This window comes from Hydra vulgaris, chromosome 12, assembly GCF_038396675.1.
Source record: "Hydra vulgaris chromosome 12, alternate assembly HydraT2T_AEP".
Lineage (NCBI taxonomy): Eukaryota > Metazoa > Cnidaria > Hydrozoa > Anthoathecata > Hydridae > Hydra > Hydra vulgaris.
The window spans coordinates 7,485,679-7,502,251 of NC_088931.1; the positions used below are offsets into that span (position 1 = coordinate 7,485,679).

The 16,573-nt window shown below is 26.8% G+C and overlaps 1 protein-coding gene across 1 annotated transcript; it reads left to right on the top strand.

The window, feature by feature from the left end:
- The first annotated feature begins 10,409 nt into the window (after nucleotides 1-10,409).
- On the top strand, nucleotides 10,410-16,342 carry LOC136087921 (uncharacterized). The gene is made up of 6 exons (XM_065811549.1): nucleotides 10,410-10,431; nucleotides 14,415-14,500; nucleotides 14,596-14,686; nucleotides 14,738-15,670; nucleotides 15,815-16,095; nucleotides 16,238-16,342. The coding sequence occupies exons 1-6, from the start codon at nucleotides 10,410-10,412 to the stop codon at nucleotides 16,340-16,342; spliced, it is 1,518 nt and encodes a 505-aa protein (XP_065667621.1).
- Nucleotides 16,343-16,573: the final 231 nt, after the last annotated feature.

The following is a 16,573-nucleotide window of genomic DNA, read 5'->3' on the forward strand; positions in this document are numbered from 1 at the left end:
TATTCAGTAAGAACATTCAGTGTTGCTGAAGCCATACTGTTTAATGTACCATTTTCTACTTCAACATGTGTCAGATATTTTCAAAAAAGAAGTTTACTTTAATAAGTAAAATTAATGTGATATTTATCATGAGTTGTTCTATACAATACCTATTGCATTTCATCGCACAGACTAACGAATTTTTGTCATTCTTGCCGTACACAAAAATTAATTTTAGCTATGGACAATCCTTAGTTTCAAATGAATTCGCTACTAAACTTTTAACAAAACACCTTATGTTCTGTTATTATCTGAGATTTTTTATTCTTAGTTACTACTCCATTGTCAATAAATGTAGCTGTTGCTATTGCAGCTGTAGTAGCATCATTATTCCTAAACCTTATTGCAGCTTTAGCTAAATTAGTAATCATTCTCATCATCGTCATCGTCATCATTCTCATCATCATCATCATCATCTCATCATCATCATCATCATCATCATCATAAAGTAACACCGCATATCCATCTAATCATCATTTTTTCTGTTTTTCCAAAAGCTGGACATCATCAACCTTTATTGCCCATGTTTCACTGTCATACATCATAACACTCTGGACATATGTGCTGTAAAACTTTCTTTTAATTATTAATGAAGCACCTCTAGCTGTTAAAATTGGAGATAATTCTCGGAACTTGGCCCAAGTAGACCTTACTCATGATTTAGGTGCTTCTTCTGATCCACCAGCTGATCCAATTGTATCTCCAAAATAACAAAATTTTTTATTTCAATCTCTTTTTTAACTCTCTATACTTACCAAAAGTACATTTTCTACACTTAAAACCAATAATCTTTAGAGAACATCTCTTCAACATCTACATCTCTTATGAAAACATTGCATACAAACTGTACAAATTTTAGAGTTAGCTCCAACTCTCTTCCAACACACTCCACATGACCACTTCCCAGTATTTCCTGCTTGTTTATTCTTGACTTTGCAATGCATAACTTTTGTCTTATTCATGTTTATCTTAATCCCTTTTGCTTCAATTCTATCTTTCCAAGTCTCAAACCTTTATACTAACTCTTCTTCTGTTTCAGTAATCTCTAATTGCTCTGGGTAATTGCTTTCGCTAACTATTTGCTCCTCAAACTCCTCACTTAATTTAAAAATGTAAATGACTATTTATTTGGTTTAACTTTTTAAAAAAAATTTTATTTCTATGGTATATTATAGACCTTCAGACTCTTAGGCCTACGGCCTTAAACACTAAGGGCCTCCACTTGTCATTCGCCACTGATTGCATAAATAAGATAACTAAATGTAATTAATAATATTATGTATCCAATTAAAAACTTGAGTATGTAGTTTAATACAAAACAGCTGTACAGTAAAAAAAAATTTTTATCAAGATAACTAGTAAGCTAATTCATTTTTAAATTGATATTTTATACGAATCCAAACAAAAACTAATTAATTAACATTTTAACTTAGCAAATAGTTATTTATTAACCGCAGACCTTTGTAGTTTTTTTTTTGTAAATTGTTTTATTTATAACTGTTTACCGTCTGAAAAATGTTTTGTTCTCAAATGTTAAAAGAATTTACTCTTAAATTTATCCGTTTTTCTTTTATGATTCCCAAAAAGAATACAGTTTTTTTTGTGGCAAATAATTTCTATATACATAAAGTCCCTATTTGGACTTTAGGAGTAATAAATAAATTCAAGTTAAATAAAACTGTTAAAAGTACAATGTAAAACTTTAATATAATACAAAAGATAGAAAGCTTCATAAATATGTACATTAATATTATTATTACATATTATAAAATATTATAACATGTACATTATTATAATTAAAATTAATTTTTAAAAATAGTAAGATTTATATATAGAGGCTGGATAGCTCAAATGGTTAGAGCGTCAAACGAAATCTTAAAACCTGGACTGCAGCGTAATACGAGTTCAAATCCAGCCACCGCATGAGAAAGTACTTCGGTACGCAAAAATGTTGGTCAATTATGGACGCTATTAAGGATTAGTCTATTAGACTATTTGTGGCTTTTCCTATGCTAACCCAACAATATCTTCGGATAAAAAAAGATTGCAATAGCAAAATATAGTAGGAAATTTAAATAAATAATAATAATAAATAATATAAATTTATATTATTATAAAAATTTATTATTCAAATATATTGACAACCTCCATGTAACCATCATCATTTAGATATATAGCAACCCTCGTGTAACTATTATCGTTCAAATATATTGACAACCTCCTGTAAAGAATAAGAGATAATAAAAAACTAATATATGGAGTTGAATGTTTATTTAGAAATAATTATTATCTAGTTTAAAAAATCCATTTTTTATTACAAACTTTAAAGGTTTTAACAATTTTACTAATAGGTGTATGCATATGAAACCGCTGTTTTTTCTTTGAATTAGAACGTTTGTTTTGGAGATGTTTTATTTATATTTCTTTGAATGTAATTTCCATTATTTTCTACTACTTTTTGCCAATTTTTTGGTAACTTATGAATTCCATCCCAATAGAATTTCTCAGGTTTAGAAGCTATCCAATCATCGAGCCATTTTTTGACCTCTTCATAATTCGAGAAGTGCTGATCTGCCAAGCCATGTGACATTGATCGGAATAAATAGTAATCTGATGGAGCAAGGTCTGGTGAATACGGCGGGTGGCATAAGACTTCCCATCCGATAGTTTTCAACGCTGTTTGAACAACTTTACAAACATGAGGACGAGCATTGTCATGTTGAAGAATTATTTTATCGTGTCTCTCAGCATATTCGGGTCGTTTTTCTTCTAATGCTTTTCTTAAACGGAATAATTGGAGTCTGTAAAGTGGCCCATCAATTGTTTCTTTAGGTTTTAGCAACTCATAGTATACCACACCAATCTGATCCCACCAAATAGACAGCAAAGCCTTATTTCCACGAATATTCCTCTTTGGTGTTGATTTTACAGGTGCGCCTGGGTCAACATAATGTGTTGTGCGGACTGGATTGTCAAAATAAATCCATTTTTCATCTCCAGTCACTATTCGATGCAAAAAAGACTTTCTTTCAAAACGATTCAATAACATTTCGCATGTCACTAAACGCCTTTCAATATCACGTTCTTTCAATTCATGTGGAACCCATTTTCCTTCCTTTCTTATTTTACCGAGAGCTTGTAAACGTCTTGAAATTGTTGCCTGATCAACATTCAACTCTTCTGCTAATTGTTCTTGGGATTGAGCATCGTCTTCGTCCAATAAACTTTGCAATTCTGAATCTTCAAATTTTTTTGGAGGTTTACCACGTTCCTTGTTGTCAAGATCGAAATCGCCACTTTTAAATCTTCTAAACCAATCTCTGCAAGTTGTTTCAGATAAAGCATGGTCAGAATAAGCTTCTACAAGCAAACGATGACTTTCTGCAGCAGTTTTCTTTAAAATAAAATAGTGAAGTAATACTTCCCGCAAATGCATATTTGAAGGCACAAAGTTGTTCATTTTGAAAGATGTATAAAATTATCTAGATATGAATAAAATCAAATTAAAAACTATGATATTTAAAGCAAATTGAACGTAGTTTCACACACATAATCATCCATACATTAATTTTGTCTTAAAAAGAAAATTAACTTGTCCTATTTTAAACAGCGGTTTCATATGCATACACCTATTATATATAAATTTTCGTAATTTTTGTAATTTCTGTTTGCCTTCGGAATGCCACTTAATATTCAAAATAATTGCTTATAATTTTCGTTCACATTTTGTTCACATTTTTATTAAACTTAATATTAAAGTTTTCCGGAATATTATTCTATTATTGGATTTATAAATAAAAATTAAACGTTAATAAATATTGATTTCATATTTATCCATGAATCACAAGTCTTTCTATAATAATTTTGCATTTTCATTTGTATTTTTATGAATGTTTTTGTAGAAAAAATATTAATAATAGTTTTTTTGTTTGAGTACTAACGCATTTAATATTGGAATAGTAAATGAAACAATTATTAAGCCGAAATATATTAATTTCAGACTTTCTAAAGTTACATATAAACAAATTCGGTAAATCAAACCGATTGTATTACTAATTTTTTATTGAAAATGATTTATTTCGGGGGGAAAAGATAAACTTTCATCATTCAAAACGAGATCAAGTAATTTTAAAGAGAGATTTCCTTCTTGTGATTTATATGGACTAAGTAAAATTTGATTTACCTTCATTGAGCAAGGCATTTTATTAGCCTTAAACCGTGATTTCTTAGTTCAAAATTTATTTCAGAACAAAGTTGCCTGATGTGATTGTTTGAAAGGAAAATATTTGTGTCATCAGCAAACTTTATCTAGTTTAGCCTTGTTGATGCATTGCTGTTGCATTGCTGAGCAGGAGGGGACCAAGAATTAATCTTTGCAGAATTCTACATAAATTTTTTAGTTCTCCAAATTCCTTATTAACATTATATTGTTTTCTTCTGTTAAGTAGCTTTTTATCCAATTATAAGTTGCATTTATAACTTCGCAGTGTTTTATTTTTTAAAGAAGAATGCGACCGCATCAAAAGATAGATCGATAAATAATCCTTTATTAAAGGAATTTTTTTTTTAAAGCTTTAGTATTTTAGTCTACTATTTTAATTAATGCATGTTTAGTTGAAAGGTTCTTTTCAAAAACCAAACTTTTTTGTGTAAAAAAAAATTATAATTCGTAAATTAGTTCCGAAGTAATTTTATTATGTACTACACGTTATAAATTAAAAGTTACATGTTATAAACTATAAATTACACGTTACAAATTATATATTACACGTTATAAGTTATAAATTACACGTCATAAATTTGAAGTACACGTTATAAATTATAATTTACACGTTATAAATTATAAATTACACGTTTTAAATTATAAATTACACGTTATAAACTACAGAATGGTAATGGTAAATGATAATGGTCTATAGTCGGAGTATTTAACTGGTCATTGTTATTATAAATTGGGCAACCTGTGGCATCTTTAGCAGAAAATTCAACTGATCGTGGAAATCCCTTTGTTTATTAAAAGTTTTATAAAGGACCAAAAATTACTTTTGCTTGAAGTAACTATTTTATTAGAAACGTCATTGAAGCAAGATGGTTTATTCCTTTTTTATAAATGAAAAAAGCTTTCTAAAAATCTCCAACTTTTTAGAAGTAAAGTCAATGAAAGTTACATTTAAGAATATTTACTATGCGTTATTCTTATGTCATCCTAGTTATTGTTGTCAAGTTTGGAGTCAAATTGGAAACTATTACATCAACAAATTGCTACCGTCTCAGCGTCAGTCTATTAGAATAATGGCCTCCAGCCATTTAATCATGAGATGTGATTAAAATGGCTGGAAACCATTATTCTAATGATCCCTTATAGCAAATGGATTAAAATAGAAATATCTTTATCAATCAAGGGATAAAGAAAACAACTGACTTACTGAGTTTAATAAAAAGTAATGCTGTGGCTAATCTTTTTCTGACTTCCCGCCAAATTAAAGATAATTTAAATTTAACAGTTTTTCCAAAAAGTACGTAGGCGATTATTAAGCAAATTATTCGCCAGTCTAAGGAAAGTTTTCTTTTTTAAAAAAGGCACGATGTAGCAAAAATGCAAATTGAAAATGTACATAAAGATTGGCCTGCTTCAAAACGGTGAACATTTTGTGGCCTGATTGAAAAAGATTTGTTAAAATTTTAAATGAAAGCAGATTTGTTAATAAAGCAAAAATTTTTTTACTTGAGCCAAGAGGGTACAGCGTATACTCAAAAACGTTGCCTAACTCTCTACAAACAATACATTATAAAAACTGTTGAATATGAATTAAAAATAATTATTCGAGTTTGTTTTCCTATTATGGTCAAGAATTGTTTATAAGGTTGAAAATGTACATAAAGATTGGCCTGCTTCAAAACGGTGAACATTTTGTGGCCTGATTGAAAAAGATTTGTTAAAATTTTAAATGAAAGCAGATTTGTTAATAAAGCAAAAATTTTTTTACTTGAGCCAAGAGGGTACAGCGTATACTCAAAAACGTTGCCTAACTCTCTACAAACAATACATTATAAAAACTGTTAAATATGAATTAAAAATAATTATTCGAGTTTGTTTTCCTATTATGGTCAAGAATTGTTTATAAGGTTGATGGAACTATGGACCAAAATAATATGAATCAAAAGACCTTTTTTCTCAAAACCCAAATAATAAATATATACTTAGAAATAAAAATTTTGTATATGAACCTATTTGCAAAACAAAGTTTAACAAATTTCACTATACCTTTAGAATAAAATTGTTATACCTAATTTTTATACTTGACTATTCTTTTTTTATTATTATCTTCAAAAATAAACAATTTTATTCTAACTATGGAAGATATGTTTAAATTTTTATACCACGTCTTTGTCTTTTTAATTGTATTGTTCTGTTGTATTTTCTTTTGCCTATTATAAAGAGGTGTCTTTTTCTTTGTGTATATATTTATATATATGGTATATATATATATATATATATATATATATATATATATATATATATATATATATATATATATATATATATGTATATATATATATGTATATATATATATATATATACATATATATATATATATATATATATATATATATATATATATATATATATATATATATATATATATATATATATATATATATATATATTTGTGCTTTTATAAGTTCTGGCGATAAGAGCAAACTTTTTTATTATATAATAAAAAAGTTTACTAAATCAGTCCACTAATTTATATAATAATATACATATATATATATATGTATATTATTATATACATTTGTGGATTGATTTATATTTTCAATTTATAATACGATGTATTGTAACTTTTTATTCTTTTTTATGTATTGATGTAAAAAAGTTTTAAACTTTTAATAGGTTCTGATGTTAAGATCACTATGATCTTCTTTTAGAAGCTTTGTTTTTGTGATGACAAACGACGACGACGACGACAAACGACGACGGCAAATGTAAATAAGCAGAAAAAGCAAAGAATATAAAGATAATATTAATTGGATAACATAAATATACGAAGTTTAAAAAAAAATTTAAAAAGATAATATTAATTGGATAACATAAATAGGAAAGACCGCATAAACATAATTAAAAATAAAATTTCTAAAAATATCGGATTAATCTATAAAGCAAAACCAAACTTAGATCAATCATGTTTGAAACACATATATTACACATTTATTCATTTCTATCTTAATTATGTAAACATTGCTTCGTGCAGCACCAATAAAACAAAGACAAAAAAGCTGTTTAGCAAACACGAACATGCAATTAGACTATTATTAAATGCACAACGCTTCTCACATTCAAGACCATTGTTTAGCAATCTAGAAATATTACATTTGTACCATTTAAATATATGTCTTCTTTTATTTTTTTATGTATAAAACTAATAAAAAATCAATAAAAAAATGTTTTCAAACCATTATTTAATAAAATTTAACATAAATACATGACTAAATATTCAAGTAACAACTTTGTTTATTCCAAAACAGTATATATGAGTCAACTAAGTTCCTCAATAACTATTAGAGGACCTAATGTATGGAATAAGATAATTAGTAATTACATTAAAACACTTACAATTCTTGAACAGTTTAAACAAAAACTAAAACTATTACTTTGAAATAATGAACAAACAGAGAATTATTTTTAAAACTATCTTTAAAAATATTTTATTTGAAAATTAGCTATTAGTGCATACTTTATTTGTCTGGAAAGGTCTAAAGTCTTTAATTGTATACATTATAGTCAATTATATTGTAAAAAAGTAATTATATAGATTATATGTAAATTATGTTAGTGTATTTTACAAATAGAGTGCTCAATGTTCTTAAAGAGCAGAGCAATAATAAATTAGTAAAAAACACACACACATGTATATATATGTATATATACATATATATACATGTGTGTGTGTTTTTTACTAATTTATTATTGTTCAAAAGTACATTTAGTACCGCTGTAATATTATAATTAACAAAAATTTCCAGTCATAAAATTGTTTATTTAAAATAAGAGGTACAAGTAAAGTAAACAATTCAGGGATGTCTCAGCACCTATCGCTATTCTTTCTTTTCATGTTTTTCCAATGCACACTTGAATTTCAAAAAACTATTTAAAAGTAGGAGAGACCTAAATGGAACACTAAGTGAATAAACAGCACTTTACAGCAGATAAAAAGTATATGGTACTTTATTTTTTAATAACTACAGACATTCAACCATAATAATTAGTAGGATTAGTTACTCTACTAATCGTTAAAATCAATCACAAATACTCTGCTAACTAGTAAAAACCTTGTGCAATCAATAGTCTTTACAAAAATTAGAGTCTTTACATTAAATTATTGCAATAGTCTTTACAAAAATTAGATTACCTAAATAACCTTTACAAAATTCACAGAATTTTTTTCGTTTTGTCCCATAACTTAGAAAAAATAAAAAGCAAAATGATTCACTCGTTGAATGCAAAATATAAGTAGTTGACATTTTATTTTATAAAATAAAATCAGACTATGCAATTAAGGATCTGCTCCAACTAATGCAACTCTACCCTGCTTATAAAATTGAAATGGTATTTGATAGATATGAACTTAATTTATTCTAATAAATTAAGTTCATATAAACAATAAAATGAAAGTGATTAACTTATTTTATACAATAAAATGAAAGTGATTAACTTATTTTATACAATAAAATGAAAGTGATTAACTTATTTTATACAATAAAATGAAAGTGATTAACTTATTTTATACAATAAAATGAAAGTGATTAACTTATTTTATACAATAAAATGAAAGTGATTAACTTATTTTTTACAATAAAATGAAAGTGATTAACTTATTTTATACAATAAAATGAAAGTGATTAACTTATTTTATACAATAAAATGAAAGTGATTAACTTATTTTATACAATAAAATGAAAGTGATTAACTTATTTTATACAATAAAATGAAAGTGATTAACTTATTTTATACAATAAAATGAAAGTGATTAACTTATTTTATACAATAAAATGAAAGTGATTAACTTATTTTATACAATAAAATGAAAGTGATTAACTTATTTTATACAATAAAATGAAAGTGATTAACTTATTTTATACAATAAAATGAAAGTGATTAACTTATTTTATGAAACTTTAGTTTACCATGTACAATCATCATAAACAATAACTGATGAAATTACTAAACTGTCAAAAGTATGTAGAAGCATACTTTGCTTGCATACCCTACATATATATATTACAAAATTTAAAAAAGTTTTTATGTACAACAAATATTCTCAATCAATTTTTTAGCAATAATCCTTGAAAAAATATATATATATAAATAAAAATAATTTTTATGTGTTAAACTATTTTTAAAATTTTATTGATTTGCGAACAATGTAGTTAGTTTAGCATATCAAAGACGAGTTATCTAAGGCAAAGAAAAATGTATCCAGGACAAAAAATGTAAATACTTACTAAATTGAAACAAATGTATGTAGGGCTCATAAATCTTTAATGGTAATCTTTGTACTCAAGTAGAATGCATCATTTACTTATGATGTCTTTGTATTTTCTCTTGGTCACAAAGCTTAAATCATAGCACAAAGACAGAGCAAGATGAGGTAGTTTTGTCATGGAAGATAGTTCGCTTCATAATCGAAAGCCACTAGTAACGTTCTTTCATCTTTTGGTAAATCCAGCCTGTATGGCTGTAAAATACATAATAGTTCATTGACGGAGGAACGTGCCAATTGTTATGGATGGCACAAGCAGCTAATTGTGTTGACAAAGATGAGAGATCTTTTGTAAAATACGCATCAACAGGAAGAATTAAAGAACTATAAACCAATAGTTCCTCATCCTCACTTGAGTCACACAAATCTAAACAAAAAAGTTATTTAAAATTTACTCGACTCCAAAGCTGAATTGTTTCAATCCTAATCCAATAGCTATTGAGTAGCAATGGTCTACAGACTAGTGATTTTTATCCTACTAACTTTCTTAATATTCATTTTATGATAATAACTTTCTCAATACTCATGACTTTGAATAGTCAACAGCTACTGGATCAGACTCTAAACTATCCAGAGACTAAGTTAGTACCAAGTTAATTTAACTCAAAGAACTTAATAGACATTGAAATAAAGTTCTCAGAGCATGAAAAATAAATATTTGAAAACACATTTTAATAAATTTATTATCAATTTATTATTTTTTTTACTTTTACATCACTAAAAAGTATGTTGTACACTTATTCTTAATTTCTTATTATTTATTAGTTAAGACGTTGTCATTGTGTTTTTAATACATTTTTTTAATACATTTTTTGTTAAAAGTAAATAATGGATGGTTTAAATATACAGGGTATATTTAAACTAGAGGATAACCGAATCTTGATCTGGAAATCAGTACTGGCTGGATTTTGCTAAAAACCGACTAATCGGTATCAGTACCAAAACGGCAGACCAATCCAAATAGTGAAAATAAACAAAATTAATGACCAAAACAAAATACCATAAGACAAAATAACCAGAAGAAAATGTTTTTTGCAAAATAAAGCAGAAAAACTCAAAAAGTATTTATAGAAAAATACCACTCTGCATAAATTACTCATTTCTGTAGTTTTGTCGATTTAACAAACACACATTTAATAAGCATGACATCAAATATCAATACTCAATATTATTCATGATTCAAAATTTTTGTTTTGTATTATAAAATATAAATCATTAAAATCAAAACAAATAATTTTAAATTATTTTGAATATTGAATAAGTTTAAAACTATAAGTATTTAGTAATTTTTATCATAAATAAAAAGAATAAGTTTGGAACAGCTAAAGTTTAAAGCAGCTAAACACCATGTCCCGAAATAAGATATGGCAATATTTCAAAATAAACGCTGTTGACAAGTCAAGAGCGATGTGTCTTGTATGCAAGGACAATTTGAAAACAGGAGGGAATGACCCACACACATATGGATCAGTCTTTAACCAACGTCTATTCTGGAATCTGTGAAGTAGAAAAGAAGAGAAAAGCTGAAAAAGATAATGTCTTCCAAGAAGCCAAAAGTGCAGACACTTGAAGCTCTCTTGATGCCAACAGCCCGTGTCAATTACAGATCACAAAGTTGATAGCTGAAATGATTGCATCGGATGTCTCGCCCTTTAATTTTGTAATTCATACTGGTTCCTTTGATGCATGAGTTAGAGCCTAATTACACTATACCAGAATAAATGACTTCTTCCAGAACTTTAATTCTGCAAATATTTGCTGCAGCAAGAAACAAAGTTCAAATTTTGGTTGATAGGGCAGACTCAATCCACGTTCCAAGTGTCTGAAAGAGCAACAATAATCTCAATGCGTTTCTATCCTTAACTGCCAATTGGATTAACCAAGAGTTGAACCGGATGTTTGTTTTGCTATCATTGAGAAATCTTGAGGACCGCCACACTGGAAAACTGATTGTTACCAGTCTCATTGACATCTTGAATGGATGGTCAATCCCAATCCGAAAACATGGTGTCCTAGTTAGAGATAATGGACCGATAAACAAAGACAAGACAACATCTACAATTAATATTTAATTAAATATTTCAAATGTAATTGTGTAACCTAACTATCTGTATAGTATCCGGAATCGACAAATACCAAATCAAAAATTCCGGAATCAGCATAAAAAATGCTTATCGGTTAAGCCCTTATTTAAACCATCCAACCATCAAAAATATGGGTACAATTCCAGAATTTCAAATTTTGCAGGAGTAATAAAAAACCTGTTTTTAAAATTTTAATTTTATATTATTATTTTTATTTTATATTATTATTTCAAAATGCTTATTATCTGCACAGATACATCATTTAATAAGTACTCTATTTTAATTTAATGATTGTAAGTAAATTGCAATAAATTAAAATCTCCAAAATATGAAAATGTTGCTTTTTCCGAATAACCTATTCAAATATTATATTGAATAGTAAAAAACCTCTCTGTATAATAAAAAATTAGAGCAAATGCTTATGAATTTATACTTATGAATTTAAATCATTACTTTTTTTATTATCCCAGCATTTATTGTAAAATAATAAGTAAAAATAACACTTGATTCAACTAATTGATAAAAGATCACTCATTGACTTTTGTTTACTTTTCCATAATAACACGAAATTAGAAAAAATGAGGTCAGCAATAAATTGCCAACCTCATTTTTTCTAATTTCGAGGGTTGATATATATATATATATATATATATATATATATATATATATATATATATATATATATATATATATATATATATATATATATATATATATAAATGTATAATATAATAAATTAATATATAAATGTATGTATATATATATATATATATATATATATATCAGTCATTTTTAAGTTAGGCTGCGTGATTTAAAAAGTTCCTTTTTTCTTCTATTTAAGTTAAAATAAAAACAGCAAAAAGATTGTTTGAATAAATACTATTTTAAATAAAAATATTTTTTAAACTACATGGTATTCAATCTATATGGTGAAAGATAAATTTAAGAAGTAGTGAAATTTTTAAAGCATTATTTTACGCTTTTGAGATTTTGTACTTAGAAGTGTATTAAGTACGTTCGAAGTATTCAAGAACATAATCAATCAATATACTTTCACTTTAATAACTGCATATATATACAGTAGTGAAAAATTGGTATGATCAGTTAAACAAATTCATAATTTAAAATATCTAAAGTTTGACTGTTATTATTTTGCAGTAGTAAATTTATTGTTTTGTTTTTTCAATAATTTTTGCAATATGATTGACCGTTTCATTAAAACAGTGTTCACAGTTTTTTATAAACTGAGAATTTAAGGACCAAAAATATTTCCAGATATCATAATTTGTGATCACTTAATTTGATCTTTGATACATATATATTATATGTAATGCGGTAGTGGTGTAGTGGTAGAGCGCTCACCTCATAAGCGAGAAGTTCCAAGTTCAATCCCCACCTCGTCCCTGGTAGTACTGCACTCAACTTGTTTTTATGAGTCTAAAGAAAACAATAAAATTTATGAGTCTAAAGAAAACAATAAAAACCAAGCATATTATTATCAAATCAGCCAATAATATACTTAGGATATGTTTAATGTTAAAGTTTAGCAGTATTGTAGAAAAATCTGATTATTAAAAATGACACAACTGTAAATAAAGTGAAGTAAATTGTACTTTAATAATGCATTCCCATAAACAATAAAAAAAGTCTTAAATAATTTTAGGTTTAGATATGTAAAAAATTTCAAATGCGATTTAAATCTATATTTTCTGCTGCTACATCACTAACTTTGTGGCTAACTAACTACCATCTTTTTAAATAAGCATTAGCCATCTATTTAAAAAGTATTTATAAAAAATTTTTGACTAATTTTTAATTCCATTGCATAAATATAGTAAGAATAAAATTATAGAATAATGATTATAAAGTAATTTTAATATTTAAGAGATTTGAATATATATATATATATATATATATATATATATATATATATATATATATATATATATATATATATATATATATATATATATATATATATATATATATATATATATATATATATATATATATATATATATATATATATATAAACTTGAAATATGATATTTAACCAAATAAATTCAAAAATTGTCAGAACAGTAAAACAAATAGAAAATCCAGTAAATCTTTATTCTCAAAATGTTTTTGTTAAAAACAATATACGATTATAATAACAATATACGAAAAACAATATACGTACGATTGGGTGGCTTTGGCCCTACGGGATGACTTTAGCCAAGCAAAATTTTTGTTTAAAAATGGTTTAAAATCGATACCTCAAGGTATGCCAGTTAATGTTTAGTAGCAAATTGTGGGATATTTATTATTTATTTAGTCTAACTTAGTTTACTTAACTCGAGTCTTTGTGATATTATTGTAAGTTGCACTGTAAGAAGCACCTAAAATCCAAACTTTTTTAGGTGTGTAAACTATTATATTGATAGCAGTACCTGGAGAAGGTTTTTTATTGGAATATACACTGAATTAAATTTAAACCAATAGTGTTTGATTCTATCTTGGTTCGAAAGCTAAACAGTTTATTACTTTTTTGCAATTGAGATTAAAAAAAAATAGGTTGTCTTTGGCCCACTACATAGGGTGACATTGGCCCGGGGTAAAGTCACCCCATGTATTAGAGTAAACCTTTTTTAGTGATCATTTATAGATATTATGGTAGTTACTATGTTGGAATGAAAAATTGTGTAGTAGTAATGCAATAGAAAATCAGTATAACAGTTTGTATTAATAAATAGCGATATTTGTTTAGTTCTTAGTTTAAATATGCCACAAAATTACAAGCCAAATCGTGGAAAAAGAAAATATGTTACTTATACTTTAGAACAGTTAGACAATGTATTAAAAGATTTAAAGAATGGATTAATTACTCAACGACAAGCAGCTTTGATATACGATATACCAAGATCAACATTAAAAATAAAATAAAACAGACATATCCTAATAAGTATGGTGGTCAGCAAATATTTACATCAAAAGAAGAAGACATGTTTAAGACATATGCAATAAAATCATCTGAGTTTGGTTTTCCTGTTGATAAATATGATTTAAGATGCATAGTGTAAGGGTATTTAGAGAAAAAAGGCGTCGTTATACCTCAGTTCAAAAATAATTTTCCAGGTGGCGATTGGATTAGATCTTTTTTAAAAAGAAATCCAGAACTCACAGTAAGATTTGCAAGCAACATAAAGCGAAAGAGAGCAGAAATAGGAACGACTGTGATTGATAACTACTTTACAAATTTATCAAATGAAATAAGTAATATATCACCTGATAATATAAGGAACTATGATGAAACCAATCTCAGTGATGATCCAGGTAAAAAAAAAATATTAACAAAGCGTGGATGTAAGTATCCTGAACGCATAATTAATTCTACAAAGACCTCGTTTTCTGTAATGTTTTGTGGCAATGCTAATGGTGAATTGCTACCACCTTATGTTGTTTACAAAGCTGAGTCGTTATGGAATACATGGATGGAACATGGGCCACCAAAAGCACGTTATAACAGATCAAAAAGTGGTTGGTTTGACTCAACATGTTTTGAGGACTGGTTTTTCTCTTTACTTCTTCCAAGACTTAAGAAGGCTCAAGGAAGAAGTGTCATTATAGGTGATAACGTATCTTCACATTTGAGCATTGCAGTACTGGATGCATGTCAAAGCAATAACATAGGATTTGTGGCATTACCAGCAAACTCTACACATCTCACGCAGCCATTAGATGTTGTCTACTTTAGACCTATGAAGATTAACTGGTGCAAAATATTATGTGAATGGAAGGAGGAAGGAAAAGGAAGGAGAGTTGCTTCTCTTCCTAAAGATGAATTTCCTAGACTTTTAATTACCAACTTAAATGAACATGGGAATGATAACCTTAGAGCTGGTTTTCGCAAAACTGGAATTTTTCCATTAGACAAGTCTCAAGTGCTTTCACAACTACCATGTTGTAATGTAGGTTTAGACTCAACTACTGATTTAGTAAGCCAATCATTTTTAGATCATTTATGTAAGTCACTGGATGATCCCTCAGATGGTTCTAAAAAACCAAAGTGACGTAAAGTATGTGCTGTCCCAGGTAAAAGCTTATGTTCAACAGATATATCATCTTGTGTTATAAATGAAAATAATAGATTAAATTCAAATAATGTAGATACACCTATCAGTATTATAAATACAATTGAGACCAACAACATTGACTTTGCTGGCCCAAGTACAAATACTGGAACTACTGAGACTTCTAATCTAATTTTTGCGGGTGTAAGTTTAGTCGTAGAAAGTCATACAGAATCTTTAGATCATTCAGCATTAGGCAAAAAGAACTTTCAAAATATTGATAAAACAAAAAATGTTTATAAAAAGGAGAAATTGTTAAATCTTGTAGAGAATTGTTATGTAATTGTTAAATGCAATGGAGAGTTAAATCCTGGACAGGTTTGTTTATTTATTTTGAATTATTTATATTTAGCTAATCAATTAGTAAACTTTATAACTAATTATTTTAATAACTAATATTATTTAATGTAATAACTATTGAATAATTTTAAAGTAACTTTCGAGATTTTTTTTTCTGCAGTTGAAAGAATTAAGAAAAAATGGAGCAGAAATTACTATTATGAAAAAAAATGGACTTAACTGGAAATGGTCACTACCAGCAGTGGAACTTTTTTTCCCAGTCTGAAATAGTCGATTTTATTGAGGAACCAAAGAAAATTTCGAAAAGAGGAATTTATTTAGTTCCAGAACTTTTTCTCTAAATTTTTTAAAACATTTATTTAGTCATTTTTGTTTACTTTATACCTATACTGTTTTGTTTACTTGGTACCTATATTTGTTTAGTTTGTACCTATATTTTATTTACTGTATACAAGAACTTTGTTACTAAATCTTTTTTTGTCACTTTATTTTTGTA

Coding starts and splice junctions, on each gene's coding strand:
- LOC136087921 (XM_065811549.1), top strand. CDS start 10,410: ATGGATGGTTTAAATATACAGG. Junction 14,501..14,595: donor CTTTAGAACAGTTAGACAAT/GTATTAAAAGAT, acceptor AAAATAAAACAG/ACATATCCTAATAAGTATGG. Junction 15,671..15,814: donor ATCATTTTTAGATCATTTAT/GTAAGTCACTGG, acceptor CAAATAATGTAG/ATACACCTATCAGTATTATA.